Source organism: Saccopteryx bilineata, chromosome 5, assembly GCF_036850765.1.
Source record: "Saccopteryx bilineata isolate mSacBil1 chromosome 5, mSacBil1_pri_phased_curated, whole genome shotgun sequence".
Classification (NCBI taxonomy): domain Eukaryota; kingdom Metazoa; phylum Chordata; class Mammalia; order Chiroptera; family Emballonuridae; genus Saccopteryx; species Saccopteryx bilineata.
The window spans coordinates 230,121,714-230,144,868 of record NC_089494.1 but is presented as its reverse complement, the minus strand read 5'-3'; the positions used below and the strand labels follow the sequence as shown (position 1 = coordinate 230,144,868).

Below are 23,155 nucleotides of genomic sequence, written 5' to 3'. Positions count from 1 at the left end.
TGGTTGAAAATCTATTTCTTTTCCTTTTAATTTAGAAATTAAATTTAATGGGGTAACACTGATCAATAAGAGCACATAGGTTTCAGGTAAATATCTCCATAGCATTTGACTGTTGATTGTACTGTGTGCCTATCACCCAACGTCAATTCATTTTGTCACCATATATTTGTTAATATCTACTTTATAAGTAGGTGGTCCCCAAGATCTATCCCCCTGACTTTTATAACTGGGCAGCTATCTCTCTCTACTCCCAGAAGTCTTTTCTGATGAGACTAAGGAGACTTCTGAACTAGGGCACACCGTGTGCAACGGAGGGAGGAAAGTATTTCACTGAGGATAGCGGCATTACATGAAAATATACGTACTAAAATTTGAGATTGCACCCCTGTAATCTTACCCCATGGTGTTACTGGAAGGCTTGGAGACTATGTTACATGCATATGTGTACCTGTGGATTATATGTATTTACACACACACACACACACACCTACAACCTCTACTTTAAGGCCTATGACTAGGGTTTTGTCTAAGCAATCTGATTGGTCCAAGAGAAAAGACCTATAGATAGCTGCATCAATGAGATTATCAATATAACAAATGGCAAAGTCAACAAGTCCCATATAACCTATAGAACATCCAATCAACTTTTTACCCCTCCACTCTTTATGAAAAGACAGACCTAGAATTGCTAGGTTTTTGAGGAAAGCTTTTACTAAGACAAATCAAAAAGAACAGCAATATAGAGAAAATAGGAAATTTTGCTGGAGAAGAAAACTTTATCAGATATGGAAGTACATAATTCAACTATGAAACATGAACAGATCATTCCTAAAGAGATTCTAATAAAAAAAAACCTTTGAAATAAAAAACATTCTGGCAAACATGAAAAATTCAATAGAAGCATTATTAGAAATCTCTAAGAAAGAACAAAAAGGCTGAGCTAAAGATTTCAAAAAATAAACTATAAAGATATAATTTAAAAGAATTCTAATTATACAGATAATGTTATTAACATGTTGAAACATTTAATATAAACTGAGTAACAAAGCGTTTCATAAAAATTTAATCTACAATAGCCCAGATGTTATATCAATTTTCACTGGAAGTTACTCAGAGATAAAGTTTCTTAAATCAAAATATTGTAACTATAATATATGTGTATGGATACACACACACACTCATAAAATTGGATACTACGTATAATACATACTCAAATAATTATAAAATTACAGAGTAATTTCAATGTGTTTTCTATATTTAACATTAATTATATTCATTAAAATGAACATTAAGAATATATATATCTATATTCTGGTTCTGAATAAGTATGTAAATATGTTTCCCTCTGTAATATTAAGAACCCTTATGTTTTCAAGTTTCTTTAGTTACAAGGATTTACAAAACCTTGTCAAGTTAACTACTGTATACGTCAAGTTAATTCCCGTTTGCTTTTATTTTTTTTATTTTTTTTTAAAATTTATTTATTTATTCATTTTATAGAGGAGAGGGAGAGACAGAGAGAGGAGAGACAGAGAGAGAAGGGGGGAGGAGCTGGAAGCATCAACTCCCATATGTGTCTTGACCAGGCAAGCCCAGGGTTTCGAACCGGCAACCTCAGCATTTCCAGGTCGACGCTTTATCCACTGCGCCACCACAGGTCAGGCTTTTTTTTTTTGTTTCTGATTTTTTTTTTTTTTTTTTAAAGATTTTATTTACTCATTAAAGAGAGGAGAGAGAGAGAGAGAAGGGGGGAGGAGCTGGAAGCATCAACTCCCATATGTGCCTTGACCAGGCAAGCCCAGGGTTTTGAACCGGTGACCTCAGCATTTCCAGGTCGACGCTTTATCCACTGCGCCACCACAGGTCAGGCCCCGTTTGCTTTTATTTTGATGATGTTTAAAGCAACATTTGCTAAAATGAACAATTAGATAAAATTTCTCTTTTGAGACAAAGTAATGAGTTTACAATAACATCTCACCTGAGGTGACAGAGGGGATTTTATAGCTGGAAGTGACGCGGTAGTAGGGAGGGTTGTCCATGTGAGTGACGCCCGAGCTGACAGGGTCGGTCAGCTGCAGCTCACTCACCAGCTCTTCCAGCAACTGCATTGTTTTGTCTCTACCTAAATATACAATCACTTTCTTCACCTGTCACAAATCATCCAGGAAAGAAAAAGCAAAAATTTTATTTCATACATTTGTCTTGAGACAAATATTACCAGAGTAAGTTCCATTTTAAGTGGCAGACGAATAAGCACAATTTAAATTTGAATACAACAGTGATCAGCAGTAAGACAGTGGTTAATCAGATTTGTAAATACTATCCTCCCTCTACCCGTCAACATTGTAATTTATTAGAATGACCTGAATATATAGTTTAATGGTTTCCACATTATCTACTTTCTTTACATTTTTTGTTTTCTTTTAAAGAAAAGCAAAAGATAATTGCTTTCCTATAAATCAGTCTATTTTTTCATGGAAAAAATTTCAATTACTATCACCCCACGTTTTCCTCTTATTTTTAGTCAGGCAGCCTTCAAACCCAGGATTTATCTTCTATTCTGCCTTCCCATTCTCTATATTCAACCCAGCAATAGAGCAGTGCTTAAGAAAGGATCTAGAACTAAACTGAACTCAAATTACACAGCCTGGACTGGAATGCAAATCTAACACTTACTAGCTATATGAACTAGAAAGTTACTCTCAATTTTCCTCTTGCAAAATGGGGACAATAGCTTCGACTTCACATAGCTGTTAGAGTTAAATAAGTTAAGATGTATAAAGCACTATAAAAATGCTTAGTGCACAGTATGAGTTAGTAAGTGAAAAAAATTTCAGGAGTGTGCATAATTATGTTTCTCCATACTTATCTCCTTATTATTCAAAATGTGGTCCTAGCAGCACAGCCATCATCTGGGAACTTGCTTAAAATACAGAATGTCTGGCCCTGTCACAACCTCCAAAATCGGAACCAGAGCAAGACCCCCCAGATGATTCATATGCGCACAGACATGTGAGGAGCTCTGCTTTCTATGACTGTGGGAGAAATCCTACCTAGGACAAGCTTTAATCTATCACACCAGAAGTCTCATAATGGTTACCCACTGACAACTGACTTCCTACCCACAGCTCCTTATCGATTCAACCCGCTCTACTTGCTACTTCCCTGTTCTCTTGTTCGGTCGCCAGACAGGGCCAGGTGCCCGCTGTCTCTCTCTGCCTTCCCTCTGACCATGGAGAACTCTGAGTGGATACTGCCGACTCCAATCCTGTCTAGTCTTCAATCCCACCCTCACCCCAACTCCACTGCCTTCTCCATGGAATCTTCATCCCTTCTCAAACAGGTCTGTGTTGGGTCGGAACTGCAGCTATGTTAGGTGATGAAGCACAATGGCTGACCCTGAGAAAATGGCTCTTCTCTCTGCCGTGTTTTATTCATCTGTAAACCTGCGGCAATCTTAGCAACCTCACAGATTTATTCTGAGAATCAAATGAAATGATATAGATTAAGTACTTGTACCATGCCTGGCCTATAAGTGATTATAAAAAATGATAATTAATAAAATACTGTCATTAAAAATGGCTCTTTAAAAAATTTATTGGGATGACATTGGTTAATAAAATTATGCAGGTTTCAAGTGTGCAATTCTATAATACATCTGTATACTGTACTGGGAGTTCATCATTCCAAGTCAAGTCTTCTTCCATCACCACTCATCCTGCCTTTACCCTCTCCTACCTCCCCAACCCCTGTAAACCTACTTTTGCCCCACCCTGTGTACGTTCGATGGTAAGTTCCAGGAAATCAACGAAGCAGGGAAGGAAAGACAGAAGACTCTTGTGTGAGGACAGGGCATTCAGAGTTTTAGACAGAATGAACCAGCAAAGGTCTCGGTGAGAACGGGCAATTGGGAAAAGAGGTAGGTAAGGGAGTGAGCAATATGGTTATTTAGGGAAACAGAGAAAAGTAAGTGCAAAAGCCCCAAGGTAGGAAGGCCTGGTGTGAGAGCAGACAGCAAAGGTCAGCATGGCTTAAGGACAGGGAGCCCGAGGGACAGTATTTGGAGATGGGGTCAAGAGGTAAGGTGGGATCATGCTGTTTCGCACCACACGCCTACCTTGTCCTCTGCTTCTTAATGACCTACCTTTAGAACAGGGCTTTCAGTAATTAACTCAGGAAATGCTGGGTAAAGCAAAGCTATTAACTGGTTCATTCAAAGTTAGCTCTGTGAGAACTTCTAGGGCAATGCTCTTCAGAGACAGTCTTCTGTGGGACACACTTTTAGGAGCTGCTGCCATGTGACTGCCAGCTGTATCTACATACACACACATACGTGTGTTTGTGTGCATGTGTGTAATCTGGTTTGATAGTTTCATATTCTTTTAACTTGAGCAGATATAAGGATTGCTTCCCTCCCTCAAAGGCAAAGACTTTTATTCTTCATGTTTGTCTCTTACCAAGCTTTCCCTTGCTTCCAAAAGTTTTAGGCCCAATACTATAGGCACTGAGCTCTGACTTACCACCTTGCTCTAATGTCCTAAAGCCAGCACCTGCCTAGCAAGAACTACTTCTGTGCTCTCTGCTTCAACATCATTTTCTCCTGATATCACCTCTAAACCTCCCAGATACCTGTGCTTCCAAGATTATTCACGCTCAGGCCTCTGTAATTTTTCTCTGTAGTCCTTATCATAACTGTACTTCATTAAATTAATGATTTGTTAAATAAATAAATAATTAAAACCTGTATCATTCATCAGATTATAATGTCCAGAACCTAGAAGAGTACCTGGCCTGTAATAAGAATGCTGGCAACTAATATTTGTTAAATTCGTGAATCAATGAATAAATGCATGTGAACATATTTTTAAAAAGTTAGATGAACTTGAATACATACGTAAGGCAAGAGGCTTGGTTCACTATTCACTCCACAAATGCTGATCAGAAAGTGCAAAATTATTTTCAGGTTTTTCGGCCAGCCATCTGCAAGCGTGGTCCACACATTCTCCATCTCCAACCAGGCCAGCTCGTCGCCATACTAGGTGCACAGGAAACACAGCACATTTCAACAAAGACTGTCCATTATGTACCAAACTTGTCACATCAAGAAAATATTAGAAAATAGCATTTTTACAGACAGCTATAATCTTTTCTACACTTTAGAGGAATAATTATTTCAATAAATCTCAACATAATCATCATCATAGTCACGCACTGCATAATAAGGTATTGGTCAACAACAGACCATACATATGATGGTGATCCCAGAAGACTATACTGGAGCCCAAAACTCCTAACACCTAGTGACGTCATCATCACAGTGTCACAGTGCAATGCACTACTCTCATGTTTGTGGTGATGCTGGTGTAAACACACCTACTGCGCTGCCAGTCGTGTAGAAGTAGAGCACATACTTGTATGTGTACAGCACATCATACTTGACAATTATAATAAACAACTACGTTACCGGCTTATGTACTTACTATACTTTTTATCACCATTTTAGAGTGTACTCTTTCTACTTATTAAAAAAAATGTCTGCTGGACACAGTGTGCTGTGTTATGCCGGCGGCAGCCTCACACAGCTCGTGCTTACCGTGGCTCTTGATGGCGTCATCCTCTCGTGCTTAATTTAATCTCACGTTGTTTTGTACGGGAAACGCTGTACAAGCTCAGGCGTTAGCCCAGGAGCATTGCCGACACCACACAGCCCAGGTGTGCAGTAGGCTACGCCATCTAGTTTTGTGTAAGTGTACTCTATGACGTTCATACAACAGCAAAATTGCCTAGTGATAGATTTCTCAGAATGTATCCTTGTCATTAAGCAGTGCATGACTGTAGTTAAATATGTTTTAGCTGTCCCCAAGAAGACACTTGTTATCCAATGAGAAGTTGTGTATTTTTCTTAGAGAAAGGAATTCATAATACGTATTTGTTTGGTTATCACAGGATGATCTAATCTCTTCATCCATTTCTAAACTTGTTTACTCATCCTAACTCAGTAACTCTCTGCAGCAGCTGCCAACACAGATCCATTTTACCTTTGCTGTCATGTACATCAGATTGTTCAGAACCATGGCAGTGGCCTGTGGGGATCCCCAGCCTTCTCCCCGTAACCAGCGCCTGCTAGTCACCATCAGTTCTCGGTCTTTCAAGGACTCGTCTTCCTCTTCATCGTGCCGCCGTGCTGTGGGCAAAGGTTTCAAGTCGACCAACTCGATGTTGTTCATCCACGGCAACAGGTAGTGCAGCATGACCTGCCTCCCGGCGGGGTGCGCCGTCTGGATTCTCTGGCTTATCTCTGCGATTAAAAACGGACCAAAACAGTGAAAAACTGAAAGGATTTTGCTTGCTTTTAATTTTAATTAATATCAACCTATCAATCTTAAAGAATAGGAAGTCAGATTTTATTCATTGCCACTTAAAAATTCCATGTACTGGCCCTGTCCGGGTAGCTCAGTCCGTCAGAGGACCATCTGGATATCCCAAGGGAGCAGGTCCGGTCCCAGGTCAGGGCACATACAAGAATCAACCAATAAATGCATAAATAAGTGAAACAATAAACTGATGTCTCTTTCTCTCCCTCCCTCCCCTTCATCTCTCTCTTTCTCAATCAAACAGTAAATAACTAAAAAAAAAAATTGTGAGTATTGTTTCTCCTTTTAATAAATTTAACCTGATTACATCATAAAGAAAATTAACAGCTAACATATATCACAGTCTTACTTTTTATATAAAATACCTTTCGTAGTTAAGATACATACATGTTTGCATACTGTTGGTGGGATTGTATAAAATGGTGCAATCACTATGGAAGACACTTATCAGGGCTCTTCAAAGAAGTAAAAATAGAACTGCCACATGGTCTAACAACCCCACTTCTGGGTACATATCCAAAGAAGTTGAAGGCAGGGTCTCTAAAAGACATTTGCCCATCCATGTACATAGCTTCACTATTCATAATACTCAAGAAGTGGAAACAACCCAATGTCCATCAACAGGTGAATGAATACACAGAATGGGTGTATACAGTTAACAGAACACTATACAGCCGTACAAAGGAAGGGAATCTGTCACTTGCTACCACATGGATAAACATTGAGGACATTATGTTAAATGAAATAAGCTAGTCATAAAAACACAAATATGGTATGACTCCACTTATATGGAAAGTGGAATGATGGTAACCAGGGCCCAGGGGGAGGGGAAAAGGGCTCTTCTTTAGTGGGTACAGAGTTTCAGTTCTGCAAGATGCACACTTTCTGGAGATCTATTTCATAACAATGTAAATATACTTAAACTATTGAAACGTTCAGTTAAAGTGATTGTGATAAATTTTACAATGTGCTTTCTAATACAATAAATGATGTAATTGTAAGATAAAAGACAGTTTTTATACGCAGAACATATAAATTGACTCACAAAGAATCTCACAAGTTTTGGTTCTATGTAGGGTAGGTTCTTATGATGCACTTACTTTTACATTCGTCTCACTTAACGCTCATGACAGACCTGTGAGGTGGACAGGCAGAGGAACTTGCCCGAGGCCAGACAAAGATCAAGTAGCTGAGAAGCCAAAAACACAAGGCTGATTCCAAACCCCATGAGTTTTTATATACTGTTTTTTTGTTTGTTTGTTTTTACAGGGACAAAGAGAGAGTCAGAGAGAGAAATAGACAGGGACAGACAGACAGGAAGAGAAAGAGATGAGAAGCATCAATCATCAGTTTTTCGTTGTGACACCTTAGTTGTTCATTGATTGCTTTCTCATTATGTGCCTTGACCGCGGGCCTTCAGCAGACCATGTAACCCCTTTCTCGAGCCAGTGACCTTGGGTCCAAGCTGGTGAACTTTTTGCTCAAGACAGATGCGCCTGCGCTCAAGCTGGCGACCTCGGGGTCTTGAACCTGGGTCCTTCCACATCCCAGTCCCACGCTCTATCCACTGCACCACCGCCTGGTCAGGCTATACTGTTTAATTTCTGTATATCACTCTAAATAAAAATCTTTCTCCTACCCCCACCCGCTTTTGCCTATATTTGCATGTTACTTATTTATTCATTACAAGAAGTGAATATGGAAGCTGAGAGAATACGATTTGGAAGTTGGCTCTGCAATCACAAATTCCTGGGCTTGAATTACCAGCTCTACCCCATACAAGCTGCCTGACCTACTGCCAACCTGTCAATCACTGATTCTTAATGTATTATTCTGTAAAAAGAGGTTAATAAAAGTAGTTGCCTTGTGGGGCTATTGTGCAAGTTCAATACACTGCCAAGGGAGTGCTTGGTCAATTCTATTTTTTGTAAGAATCCCTTCTGTTAGTACATCATTGTTATTGCCTCCAGAGTGCAATATTAGACCTGGGGCTCTGGAAGTAGTTGAATGAGGAGATGCTGACTGGGTGTTAGACGGTGTGTGTGTGGGAGCTGGGACTATTGCAGGACCAGCTACCGTCCCAATCTATTCCATGACCTCAGAGATGCAGCTGGTTCTCCGCATTCTGTGCAGGAGCCTCTAGAAGCCCAGCAGCAGCAAAACTGGTGTCCATGGTGGCCACTGCGTTGCACTCATGGCCATCCACATTCTTCCTGAAAGGGCTTTCAGGACGGTGGGGTGGGGAAGAATGAAGAGGCATACATGACCACTGCCATCTACCGTTGCAAAACAAACAGGTAAGCTGCTTTAAGAACTGGATGTCAGAAAAATTTATTTTTTTCCCTATCCAGGTCAATTAAATATGGGAAACAAACCATTTCCACTGCCGAAATAGGCACTGTGGAAAGAAACCCAAAGAAAGCTAAGGCCACTATGTCCTGAGCCCAAATGAAAGAGAAGATCCAGAGCAGAGCTCTGTCACCCCTCGAGGCTGGTTTGGTGCATGTCCAGTACTCAGAAGACAGCAAGAACTTGCTGCAGGTGGGAAGCAGAAAAACTTGCTCAGTGTCTTTTGTGTTAAAAGTAAAACTTTTTTCAGTTAAAGGGTAAGAGCTATGGAGGCATTTACAATAGTGTGGTCTGCCAGACCAGGTGGTGGCGCAGTAGATAGAGCATCGGACTGGGATGCAGAGAACGAGGTTCGAAACCCCGAGGTCACCAGCTTGAGCGCGGGCTCATCTGGTTTGAGCAAAGCTCACCAACTTGGACCCAAGGTCACTGGCTCGAGCAAGGGGTAACTCGGTCTGCTGAAGGCCCACGGTCAAGGCACATATGAGAAAGCAATCAATGAACAACTAAGGTTTCACAACAAAAAACTAATGATTGATGCTTCTCATCTCTCTCCGTTCCTGTCTGTCTGTCCCTATCTATCCCTCTCTCTGACTCTGTGTCTCTGTAAAAAAAAAAAAAAGAAAAATGTGTTTTATAGGCATATGGTTAAACTAGATGGACTCCCAAATTTCCCCTAAATCTAAGTCCTGGGAGATCCAGACAGATATGACATCTTGCCTGACACATAGCTCTGATGATTCAGAAACCCTGGCAGTAATATTGGTTGGCTCCTAGTGAAAGAAACTGGAACAGAAAGCAATGTGGGATCCTAGCAATAGTCTTGCTTAAGGCAGTACAAGGCCTTTTTCTGTGATTAGAGGCTTTACTTACAGAAAGAAACCTGTACCTTATTCCTGCATTATTTTAGGATATGTGCTGCCGAAGTGAGCACAGTTCTGCATTATTTTAAAGACAGGCTAGTACCCAAGATAAAACACATACTAGAAGATTCAGGAAGTTCTATGTCTACTAATGAAATATTTTAAAATTACAAGTGAAGACCACTCTCACATTTTAGGTTTTTTCCTTGTTTGTTTTTTGCTGGGGTGGAATGGAGAAGGGAGGGCAAAGTGAGAATTCCTGTAAAGACTTCATTAGCAAGACAGCTAAGTATCACGATAGATCAGTATTAGAAGTTCTTATTAAAGACAAAGATTCTCAGACAACTGGAATAAAAAGCTGTGGTACATATACACAATGGAATACTATGTGGCCACGAAAAAGAAGGAAATCTTCCTTTTGCGATGGCATGGATGGACCTGGAGATTATTATACTAAGTGAAATAAGCCAGGCAGAGAAAGACAAATACCATATAACCTCACTTATGTGAAATCTAATGAACAAAGTGAACTGAGGAATGGAATAGAGGCAGAGGCTGGGTCACAAGGAGCAGAGGGGACAGCTGTCAGAGGGAAGGTGGATGAGGGGATAGGATCAGAGAAGGTGAAGGAATCAGTGAAATTACATATACATAACACAGAGATACAGATAATAGGACAGCAAATCCCAGAGGGAAGGAGGGAGGGAGTGAGTGGGAGGGGGGGGGCAAAAGGTGTATAAATAGGGACATGGGGGTGGTGGTGAGGGTGTTATATTCAGTGAGACATTTGAATCCATATTAACACAATAAATTAAAAATTATGCCACCTAAAAATAAAGACAAAAATTCTCTTATGTAACTATGTTTTATATTGATTCAACCTCAACTTTCATATATTTAAAATGTCCATAAGTTGTTAACTTTTTTAACTTTTATTATTTATTTATTTTTTTTTAATTTTTTTAAATTTTATTTTATTTATTCATTTTTTTAGAGAGGAGAGAGAGAGAGGAGAGAGAGACAGAGAGAGAGAAGTGAGGAGGAGCTGGAAGCATCAACTCCCATATATGCCTTGGTCAGGCAAGCCCAGGGTTTTTTGAACCGGTGACCTCAGCATTTCCAGGTCGACGCTTTATCCACTGTGCCACCACAGGTCAGGCTTATTATTTATTTTTGATAGAGAGATGAGAAGCATCAACTCATAGTTGCAACACTTTAGCCGTTCATTGATTGTTTCTCATATGTGCCTTGACGGGGAAGGGGAGAATCTCAAGCAGAGCCAATGACTCCTTGCTCAAGCCAGTGACCTTGGGATCATGTTGATTAGCCCATGCTCAAACTGACAACCCTGTGCTCAAGCTGGATGAGCCCACACTCAAGCCAGCGACCTCGGGGTTTCAAACCTGGAACCTCAGTGTCTCAGGTTGATGCTCTACCCACTGCGCCACCACTAGTCAGGCCAGTAGTTTTTGTTTTGTGTTTATAGACAGCGAGAGAGTCAGAGAGAGGAAAAAATAGGGATAAACAGACAGAAAGAGAAAGATGAGAAGCATCAATTCTTTGTTGCAGCTCCTTAGATGTTCACTGATTGCTTTCTCATGTGTGCCTTGACTGAGGGTAGGGGGGCTACAACAGAGCAAGTGACCCCTTGCTCAAGCCAGTGATCTTGGGCTCTAACCAATGACCTTGGGCTTCAAGCCAGAGACCCTTGGGCTCAAGCTAGCAACCATGGGGTCATGTCTATGATCCCACACTCAAGCTAGTGACCCCGTGCTCAATCTGGATAAGCCCGTTCTCAAGTTAGATGAGCCTGCACTCAAGCCAGTGCAGTGACCTTGGGGTCTCAAACCTGGGTCCTCCACATCCCAGTCCGATGCTCTATTTACTATACCACCACCTGGTCAGGCAGGCCAGTAGTTTTTTGGGTTTTTTTAAAGAAATGATTGCCCCCCCCCCCAAAAAAAAACCCTACTAACCAGTTTAATGATCATACCTGAGAAAATGGCGAGAGTCAGCTCAGGATATGCTCTTGCTAATTCCTCAGACAACTGATAGTAGGAAACAGAGTACAGATGTGGCAGGGGAGACAGCTGGCTGAGCACCCCGTCTGTCCTCTGAACCTCCAATTTGTGAGCATAGCGAAACATCTTTGGTTCCAGGATCTACAGAAATGTAATTCCATCAATTTAAGGTTTTATGGCTCCTCTAAACATCAGATATTATTAAAAAATTAAAATCTTCTGAAAAATATTCCAGTTAAAAATTATAGTTATACACATATATTGCAGAATATTTCACATTAATTTCAAATTCCAAGAAATGTTTGCAAAAGATCTGTAACTATTTACAAGGCATTACTACATTCCTTGTGTTTAATGGCAGTTTGGGTTAGTAGCAGTCTGAAAATAACTTCAACATCTTAATATACAATTATTTGAAAAAGATTTACCAATTAACAGTTTAAAAATATGACTACTGTACTATAAAACATGTGTAAGTAAAAAAAAATCTTCAAACATATCTTGGTTAATCCCACATTAAGTATGGAATATAAACAAAAAATTTTTCTGACTTAACACTGTGTAAAGAGTTACATTATTGAATATTTTTAAATTTTTATTTTTCAATTACAGTTTATATTCAACATTATTTTTTCTTAATTTCTGGTGTATAGCATAGCGGTTAATTAATCATGTACTATATAAAATGGTCCCCCTGATATTTCAAGGAGCCTCCTGGCACCACACAGATGGTAATATAATTACTACAATATTATTGATTATATTCCCTACGCTGTACTTTACATCCTAATGACTATTTTGTAACTACTAATTAGTACTTCTTAATCCCTTCACCTTTTTCACCCAGCCCCCTTTAACTTTCTTCTTAATTTATAAAGATATTAGGGTATAATTCCTAAGATGGTTCCTACTAGCCTCAGTATCACTTAAAACGCATTGGCAAAATCTGTATCTACTTGAATCCCATTCTGAACCCTTGATTAAGAGTAAAAAACCTCAATCTATTATCCATTAGTTAAGCACTGTATAATAATGATATAGCTATGCTTGGCAAGTTAATTTCCTAGGTTGTATTTCTCATCTTAATAAAGGAAAATTATATATGGTTATCATAAAGGAGCTAATTACTTTTCAGTCGGTTTTCAAAAAATAATTCAACTCACATTCTTATCTGAACAGAAATAGTTACACACAAACATAGGCCCTAACCACTCAATTTTTGTAAGTACTGGCATGCACGCACGTGTGCACACATGGACACACAGGTGTGTGTGTGTGGGGGGGTAATATATATATAATCTTTGTTTTCTATTTCAAGTGATCATCAGGAATTGATACCATGCCTCATGCTTCAGAAAGTCCTGAGTAAAACCATTCTAATTAACATTTGATTACAAACCTGTAAAAGTTGCATAGCAACTTCATAGATACTTCGAGAAGAATCAGCTGCTTTGAACAGTATCAGATTCAGGAGCATCACCGTGTCACACTGATAATCCCTAGGGACAAATTTTACGTGTCAGGTAAATGACGTTCAGAGACTTTTACACACAAAGGCCAAGTCTGCAAGCATGTAGCAATTAATAACCCCATGAGGTAACTGGGTGTTTTTTTTTTAAGGCTAAAGGTACAACAAACACATGATGGTTATCATCCTTATTTTGGTAAAATTTTCTTAGAGGTTACAAAACGACGTGCTTCTTGGTATTCCTGAATTCAAATAGAACTATTTTCTTAAGAAAAACTGACTAATACCACTCACTATTTGTGGATGTCAGATGGTACATTCCACGTATTTTGACTACTTTGCCATTTTTCTTTTTATTTTACCATATTGGGGTATTTATTATAAGAATTTGATGGTCTTTTTTGTAGTCCTTAGACATTTTCCTTTACATAGGACAGAGGTTATACACACAAAGACAAAAATGTCCAAACAAATTCTGTTTTAATTCTCTAGATTGTCTAAATCAGTACCTTTTTAAATAAATTATATTATTCACATAAAAAAAAAAAAACTGACTAAAACGGGAAGAAGAGCCTCTGGAGTACCTGTTCTGGAATACATTGGCTATGGCTTTGAAGCAGCCCGCAGCCACCCTCCTTGAACCCGTGTAGCAGCGATCCACTGCCCAGTACATCAGGTTGCTCTGATCCGGGTTCAGCTCCAGCAGTAATGTGACTGCTTCACAGCCCAACTGATGAACCTAATTGCCCAGGATAGAGCACTGTATGTTATTCAATTGTCGGCTTTTCTACATTTTACTAAAATGTACATATATTTATTCATTTAATCACAACTCTCAGTCTCCTTTCATTCAAGTCCTTATTTTATTCAACTAGTAAAAACAAACAAACAAACAAGACCTGGATAAATTAAACTTGGTCCCCAGATTTTCCACGAGACTCCCAGCAGGGCGAGTCTCCCCTCGCGAGCCCCAAAGGCAGTGGATGAATATGAACAGTGACCAGGTGCTTTCCGAAAAGTGAGCTACTAACCTCTCCAGGTATTTTTATCAAGTTTTTTCTTGTTTTAATAACTCGATAGAAAAATTATTCTAAGGGAAAAACATGTATGTTCTATTGTAAATTGTGACATTTGTGCATGTGTACTATGAGAGTACGAAGCACAGAGTCCAGAGGGCAAGAAAGAATGATTAATTGCAGACTGGTCAAAAACAAGAAATTAAACATAGCAAATAACATGTCAATATATTCCACATTAATATTTTATTTATAGACTTAGGACCCTACTGTAAGATATATACACACTACTGTATAAAACCTGTTACACTAAAAGGGAAATTAAAATGAACAAATGAGTATGTAATAAATAAGAATTAGAAATTTCTTAGATATGACATCCAATTTAATTTTACTTAATATGTTTTCTGCATATAATTCTAACCTATCTTTTTTTTTTTTTACACAAAAGGGCTTGTTTTCAGTGAGCCATACAATAATTCCAAATAATGCAATGACAACTGTGAAATTTTAAGGGAATGAACAATTATTACCTTTTTGTCCAGAGAGTCCAAAATGTTATCCAACCACTTGTACAAATAGCCATCTGATGAAAGGCCTACGTTATCTGCAACAGGGCCACAACACAGCACAGCAGACATGGCCTTCAAACAATAATAGCAGTAATATCAGAATTACGCTTAAAACATGGAAGAGGCTAAATGTTGGTTGTTTCATAAGAAGAGGCAGGATATTTTTACTCATGCTTATGTAGCCACACTATCATTAGTTTTTTTCTTTATAAAGAAAAGCACAATAGTAATTTCTGCTAAGACTAAGTAATTTGTTACAGGTACCCAGTATTATTGGTATTAAATTAGGCATAGAGTTTGAACAGTACTGGAAGAAATAAAAGAGAAAGCACTGAAGTAGATAAAAAAAAAAGGTATTTCCTTGAGGCAACCCTTCTTAGTTCCTTAAGACAATGGCATTCAAATTTTGGGTAGATGCTGAAACTGTTTTTGCATTGTAGTTTACATATTTAAATAAATTTATGGTATAAAATGTTTCAAAACGGCCAGCCAATCTATATATTTTAATATTCTCAGGTACTTGGAAGAAATCCCTAGCCTTTTTACAGCACTAAGCATCGAGAGACACACAAAAATTAACTACATTTCTTAACATAAGAAAAAAGCAACCAGATTTCTAAGTAAGTACCTTCAGCGCACAGTACTGATGTCTGTTAATTTGCATATTCCTATCACTGTATCTGTCCAAGGGAGTAAACATGATGCTAAAAGGACCTGCCCAGTGACTGAACAGCATAAACAGACTGTGACGAAGGCTCTGCTGAGGAAAAATACTTCTTCTCTGGTGCACTGTAAAAAAAAGATAGAGAAAAATGCATTTCCATGTCTTTTTACTTTAACATGCATTTCAATGTGTTTGTTATTGAATATGTAATACTGTAAAAACGTTTTCCTTTTAACTTAACGAAAACCTCCACAGTGACAGAAACCATTTATATGCAATCACAGTAACAAAGGCTGTCTCTAGGTCACCATGCAGCACACTGTGTGAGAGAAAGCATCAGGGAAGCAGAATTTCATCACATCACAATGCTTTCTGGGGCTGGCGCAGAGTGGGAAGTTCGCCCCGTTTCCCCTGGGCTTGCTGGCTACAAGGCCAGGACACTAACATGAGCATACCTCTGGATCCTGGTCAGTTGGTAAGAGAAGGCTTTGGACTAAATACTAGATACGTTATTTTTAAACTGTATGTTTTTAAATTTTTAAATTGTATGTTTTCAGCAGTGCAGCTGTCTTTATAAAAGGATTCTTATGAGGCATCTTTGTTTTTAAATTACTTTTATTAATTTATTCATTTTAGAGAGGAGAGGCACACCGAGAGAAACAGAGAGAAAGAAGGGGAGGGAGGAGCAGGAAGCACCAACTCCCATATGTGCCTTGACCAGGCAAACCCAGGGTTTCAAACTGGCGACCTCAGTGTTCCAGGTCGACGCTCTACCCACTGCGCACCATAGGTCAGGCCTCTTATGTGGCATCTTAATACACAAAACAATCAAAAAGGGAGCTGGTCCATTTGAGACCAGGTTTGAGGCCTAGAGTCCAGACCCATCCCATTGCCTCTTGCTGATGGCACCGGAAGAGAGAAACTGGAAAACACTGGTTTTGAAGATCTCCAAGGAGTCTTTCCACTTTAAAATCCTATTCTAGCCCTGGCCGGTTGGCTCAGCGGTAGAGCGTCGGCCTAGCGTGCGGAGGACCCGGGTTCGATTCCCGGCCAGGGCACACAGGAGAAGCACCCATTTGCTTCTCCACCCCTCCGCCGCGCTTTCCTCTCTGTCTCTCTCTTCCCCTCCCGCAGCCAGGGCTCCATTGGAGCAAAGATGGCCCGGGCGCTGGGGATGGCTCTGTGGCCTCTGCCTCAGGCGCTAGAGTGGCTCTGGTCGCAACATGGCGACGCCCAGGATGGGCAGAGCATCGCCCCCTGGTGGGCAGAGCATCGCCCCTGGTGGGCGTGCCGGGTGGATCCCGGTCGGGCGCATGCGGGAGTCTGTCTGACTGTCTCTCCCTGTTTCCAAGCTTCAGAAAAATGAAAAAAAAAAAATAAAAATAAAAAAAAAATCCTATTCTACACGTTCCCTGCATCAATCCTTGTGAAGAACTTCGACAGGATTTTAAAAAAAGTGTGGAAGTTGTAGACAACTGTTTAGTTATAGACTAAATTATATCTTTACACAAGTGAGCTTCAGATCAGAGAATTTAGAAGAAAAAACTCCCTGCTCTTTTACTCTAACTAGCATCATTTTCCCCAGAAGTTCAAAATAGGGTTCCTGCACTTGAAAATAATGTACCTAAAGAGAGGCTTACAGGACTTTTCTATAAAATACAACTGTGCTCTTACTTTAAAAGTCAGCTGTTTGCACATACTTTCTAAGGTGACAACTTTAATTTTTTTCCCCAGAAACAAAAAGAAACATTTTTATATATTTACACTGTATGCCAAAGGCTGCAGTCACATTTTAGGTCTTTTACTTACAAAGAATTTGACTTTTTGAGATGTAATTGCATGCCTAACCCAGTAGCCGGCCTAGAGTGTGTGCTCAGTAACAGGCACACACTGTGTCCTCGTACTTGACATCTATGGCCTACACCCTCTCCATTATTCAAGAGGATCTCATCAATTCTCCCCTCAATTATCATTTAGGGATTACGGTCTCTGCTCATTTTGTCTAGAACAAGTTTATCCAAAGAGCTTCTTTTACGGATTTCTTCACATTTTTGTGTTACTGTCTTGATTCGTTGAAAATCTATGCTGGATTGCTTTTGATTTCTAATCACTGACACTAATTCAAAGGTGAAACACTCCTGCCATCCATGTAATGCTGATACATATTCCCAGTATGTTCAACACTTGTTTTATCAACTTGGATTACAGAACCTCAGGGGGAAAAATATGATGGTCCCTTAATATTCAATAATGGTTTAAGAAACTAAAAATCAAAGCTCAGGCCAGGTAGTTCAGTGGGTTAGAGCATTGTTGCAATATGCCAAGGTCACGGGTTCAATCTCCAATAAGTGCACATACAAGAATCAACCAATGAAGGCATGAATAAATAGAACAATCAATGTTTCTTTCTCTCTCTCTTTACCTCCCTTCTCTCTAAAATCAATAAATAAATTAACCAAAAAAAAAGCCACTAAAAATCATACCTGGAACATTCTGAATGATATTCGCCACTAAGGCACTAAAATGGCATCGTATGTCCTTCAGTGTGTCAGAGTCCTTTTCATTTTCTGCTTCCAGGAGTTGTCTAGTTAAATCTACATATTCCAATAAAGTGTTGTTGAGGAAATGTGTTTCATTATCAAGGCCGCCACTTGCACTGAAAATATTGAAGAAAATAAATGATAAAGCAAATGTGGTTTTAAACTATAAATTTAAATCAAAACTAATTCCTAGTAATCAGTCAGAACTTTGCATGGCCATGGCAGCATGTGACTCAATATATAAAAATTAAATGACTATACACTTGGCTTACTTAAATTAAAAGTTAATGGTTCTTTGCAGTTGGCCCTACAACTCAAGCGTTATGGAAAAATAAAATGTCTTCCTAATTCAATTCCATATCTAATTTTAGTCATCTATTCTGCAAGCTGTTATTCCCTCTCTATCAAATATATAGCTTTCAAAATAAGGAAATCAGGTGACATATGGGATAGAGAGGATCAATTTACAAAGGTGAAAGAGGAAAAACTAGATCTATACATTCTTACAGCTGCTGTGCATATTCACATGCCTTTAGCACAATTAGTCAAATATCCAGTAAGTACACACTTATTCTCAGCATGATTCGGGGACAGGTGTTATTTGGGATACAATTCAAGGCTCCGAAATCTTCTGTCTAAACCTAGAAGCTGCCTCGAGAGTCTCGCAGTAAGAGTCCCTTTGAGGCATGGGCTCTGTACCTGCAGTCACTGAGTGGAATGGGGCGTCTGGTTTGAGTTAGAAGTCTTGCTCCATGTGACTGGTATTATTCTTAAGCATGTGACTAGCATCTACCTCAGAGCAAGTTACTAACAGTATAACTGAATTACTACATATAAAAGGCCCAGTAAACTGCAAGTGCGACATAAATGATTAGCTATTACATTTACATTTATTTTGGTCAGTTTTTCTCTGTTATACTTGGAAAGTACCTCTAAAATGTTTTAAAAGTAAAATTAATTTTTTTAACTAGTTGTGAATAGCTTCTTATAAATAACACAGTACAGGTTGGGACAAAAGTAGGTTTACAGATGTTTGTATGGAAAATAATACATTAATAAAAAATAATAAGACAAAGGCCCTGGCTGGTTGGCTCGGCGGTAGAGCGTCAGCCTGGCGTGCGGGGGACCCGGGTTCGATTCCTGGCCAGGGCACACAGAAGCGCCCATTTGCTTCTCCACCCCCTCCCCTCCTTCCTCTCTGTCTCTCTCTCTTCCCCTCTCGCAGCCAAGGCTCCATTGGAGCAAAGATGGCCCGGGCGCTGGGGATGGCTCCTTGGCCTCTGCCCCAGGAGCTAAAGTGGCTCTGGTCGCGGCAGAGCGATGCCCCGGAGGGGCAGAGCATCGCCCCCTGGTGGGCGTGCCGGGTGGATCCCGGTTGGGCGCATGCGGGAGTCTGTCTGACTGTCTCTCCCCGTTTCCAGCTTCAGAAAAATACCAAAAAAAAAAAAAAAAAAAAAAAAAAAAAGACAAGGGTAAAACTCTGTTTCACATAAAGCGTAAACCTACTTTTCCCTTCCTGTATAGTGAATGAATTTATGATGAAAATAAATTTTCATTTATTACTTCAATGAGTATTTTTAAACTCTAGGTCATGAATTATAAGTGAATAAAAAACTAATTTAGTAAATTGCAACCTGGCCCAGAATAAAAACACTGATTCATTTAAGAAATATTCATTCAGTAGCTATAATGTACACAGGATCAATTGGGTCAACAAAACAAATATCCCTGCCTTTTTGGCATTCACAATTCATCATTTTTACTTAACCAAGGAAATAAGAAGTCAGTAATAGCAACAGCTTTATATTCATTTCTCTTCAAAACAAAACAAAACACAAAACTGTGTTCAAACCATTAGTGCTCAATACTGAGCACTGCTTTTGCAGTTACATTTTAAGTAAAACAACATCTTGTAGTTCCCAAAACAATATCAAAGATTCTTCCTTCATTGACATCACATTAAAAGCAACTGAAGAAGAAAAGAAGATTCAAATGTGTATTAGGTTAATTTTTTGCATCTAGCCCAACAATTTTCAAATTTAATTCTTCTAACATGAACTGTTTTATTTTTGTAGGGGGCAGAAAAAAAGAATGTTTCTTTTTCTTCCTTTCCATTTGCTTTTCATTTGCTAAAAAAGAATGGTAAACCAATGTTTACATTCTCTTTGATTAAAGTTCTATTTTAAAAAGCATTTGTCAAAAGCATCCTAAGAAATAATCAGGACAAATGCTAAATACTGCACGTTTTTATCATTAACATTTTTTTTCCTTCAAATCTCTTTTCAGTTACCTTTTTGGTAAATGTCAGATCCATTCCTTTTTCCTTTGATGATAGGGCAACACCATTCCCTTCTAAGGAAATAGTTATTTCTCACACAAAGCTGACAAACTTCTCCTCACGGGGCTGGTCTGAGTGTCAAGATGCCTGTACTCTAGCAATAACCACAGGTTTTACGTTTTCACATGTGAAAGGTTCTAAAATATGTTTGTGGATTTCACTTATTTCCCCAATAGGATAGATTAACAGTTGAATGGAATAAATTTGCAAACTTTATTTTCTTGCACCTTTAGATATGTGATTGTTACAAATCTAGGAGAAACAGATCTTAAAAACGAGGTAGAAATAGTTACATCAGTAACAAAAAGAGGCCCCTTGCCTAAATCACTAGACCTCAGTAAATACCAAGATCAAAGAAATATATTAACTTTTGCCTGAAGCAAATTAATACTTGTGGTAGCATTTCAAATACATTTTTAAGCCAGTAGTTAAGTTCTTGGATGCAGCTTGAACTTTGGTAAATAATGTTTACAAGTGTTGCAGACAGGTCTTTTGGTTGCAAAGGTGCATTTCTGTTTTTATATATTTCATGAGAAAAAAATATGTTCCTTAATCATTTCAAAGTTTTAAAGATCAAAATCCAGTACCGACCTGTGACTAATGACACCAGCATCTGCCAGCAGTTCAAATATTCGTACCAGCTGTACTCGTAAAACGTCTCGACGCCTGCGCCGTTTCATATTCTATTCCAAAGATAGGAAGATATTAATTAAAATTCCTTCAGGGAAGTTGATCAAAAACTTGTTGGTGTAACTTGGATAGAAGACTGTGAATGTCTTCGAGCTTTGGGGCTTACTGAAATTATTCTGGCTGTGCAATACAGATTTCAAGCACTCTGGAAGCTACTGTATCAAAGAGATATGTGTGGATGGTCTGAAATTAATAAGCCAAATAAAATCACATGACATTTTCCGTGGTGATACCTCTTGTATGGAAAGAAAATATAACTCTACCATTACTTTTGGGTGATTTGTTAATCTGACAACTTTAGAAGGAAGCATCTAGTAAAACTATTCACTTTGACAAAATATCCCTAAGATACTCCCAAAAATAGGGCAAAAGGCAAGGCAAATCTCAAAGAAGGAACAGAAGAGACCCCATAGATTTTGCTCATGCCAAGTCTTCCACTTAAAAATGAACTTTGACACACAAAAATAAATATTGTAGCCTGACCAGGTGGTGGCGCAGTGGATGGAGCGTCGGACTGGGATGCAGAGGACCCGGGTTTGAGACCCCGTGGTCGCCAGCATGAGTGTGGGCTCATCTGGTTTGAGGAAAAGCCCACCAGCTTGAACCCAAGGTCGCTGGCTCCAGCAAGGGGTTACTTGGTCTGCTGAAGGCCCGTGGTCAAGGCACATGTGAGAGAACAATCAATGAACAACTAAGGTGTTGCAACGCGCAATGAAAAACTGATGATTGATGCTTCTCATCTCTCTCCGTTCCTGTCTGTCTGTCCCTGTCTATCCCTCTCTCTGACTCACTCTCTGTCTCTGTAAAAAATAAAAAAAATAAAATAAAAAATAAAAAAAGATATATATAAAAAAAATAAATATTGTAGAAAGAATAACAAAAATTTTTCTTTGATCATTATGGTATGAATAAATGTTCTGTTTAACTGGGGTTGAAGTATTAATGCCTAGAATCATAGATGCAAAATCTTGACTCTGCTTCTAACAAGAATAGATATGTAAAGTAGTAGGATTTATATCACTTTCTTCTAGAGATTATTTTAGTTATGATGTAATTTTCATGATATAGCAATTAAAAATATTTATTAATCTTCTACTTCTGTGCCTACAAACTAGCTTTTTGCCTTTCAGAATAAATATTCAAAACAAGTAAAAAAATATGTTTAGCTCTCTATGAAGTTTATAGCATTTCATACTGATCAGGATCGTTTCTTAACAGTCTTTGGAGATTTCTGCAATGTTTCAGTTGACTGTTTTTTTTTATTTTCTCTCAACAGAGATTGTGAATCTAAAGCTCTCAAAATATATCTTACATTCAAGGCACATCACTGTACATATCCATCCACTTGCTATGGTAACTTTTTTCCCTGAAATAAAATATAAATACTGCTACTTAATTTTGTTTCCAATTTTACTTCCTTCTAATAAATCATCCTATAGTAAAATCAACATTATCATTCTGAAACAAAAATCTTAATAATTATAAAATGGGGATACTATCACTACCCTACAGGGCTGAACTAAATGGAGTGAAGAACTATAGATGCTGTTTTAAAGTCTCTAAAGGTAGCTATTGTCACCCTCTTCCTCTGTTGTTTACACCTCTCAGGGGCTCTCCAATGCTAACGGCAGTGATTCTTAGTGTTCTATACCAGACTCAACTAAGATGCTTAGAAGACAAGTTTCTGGGCTCCACTCAAGATAGTCTCCCTCAATAGGCCCAGGAACCTGTAACTTTTAGCAGGCTCTCAGATGCCAGTGTCATGCAGGGGCCACTGGTCTATACTGGATAAAGCTGGAACCAGGTGTCTTTCACGAATGCCTATCTTGCTTTCCAGCATAATCAATCGCTTTCCCCTTGTATAATCACACAAAAGAATCTGCAATGCCCAGATTCTTTTATAAAGTTTGCAAATGTTGTTCCTCTGCTTAGCATGTCTTTCCCTGGCTTACCCACTGGAGAACATGCTTCAAAATTCACTCCAAGTATCAGTACTTCATCAGTAATGCCTTCTCCTCCTCCACAGGCAGAGTCGAAGGCTTCCTCCTCTCTAGCTCATACAACCCCTTCTCTGTGACTTTACTCCAGTGTGTAATATTGTTATAATACGGTTCACCTACCTGTCCACTAGACCTGTGGTTTCCAAAAGTTGCTTGAACCTGACATAGGTCTTTAACTTTGGAAATCTAAATCAGGGATTGGCTGAATACGGCACTGGGGCCAAATCTGGCCTGTTGCTGTTACTGTAAACAAAGTTTTA

General features: G+C 38.9%; 1 protein-coding gene across 7 annotated transcripts in view; it reads right to left on the bottom strand.

Moving 5' to 3' along the window:
- FRYL (FRY like transcription coactivator) overlaps positions 1-23,155 on the bottom strand; it is a 292,372-nt gene that overhangs the window by 62,446 nt on the left and 206,771 nt on the right. For all 7 annotated transcript variants that reach the window (XR_010725621.1, XM_066232612.1, XM_066232613.1 and 4 more), the window contains 10 exons: positions 20,797-20,888; positions 17,811-17,983; positions 15,292-15,452; positions 14,625-14,735; positions 13,660-13,814; positions 13,007-13,106; positions 11,580-11,748; positions 6,039-6,298; positions 4,895-5,035; positions 1,979-2,147 (listed from right to left, as the gene is read on the bottom strand). Coding sequence is in view for 6 of the 7 variants with exons in the window: in XM_066232612.1 (XP_066088709.1) it covers positions 1,979-2,147; positions 4,895-5,035; positions 6,039-6,298; positions 11,580-11,748; positions 13,007-13,106; positions 13,660-13,814; positions 14,625-14,735; positions 15,292-15,452; positions 17,811-17,983; positions 20,797-20,888 (1,531 nt within the window). In the remaining variant the exon portion in view is untranslated. The remainder of the gene's footprint in view (positions 1-1,978; positions 2,148-4,894; positions 5,036-6,038; positions 6,299-11,579; positions 11,749-13,006; positions 13,107-13,659; positions 13,815-14,624; positions 14,736-15,291; positions 15,453-17,810; positions 17,984-20,796; positions 20,889-23,155) is intronic.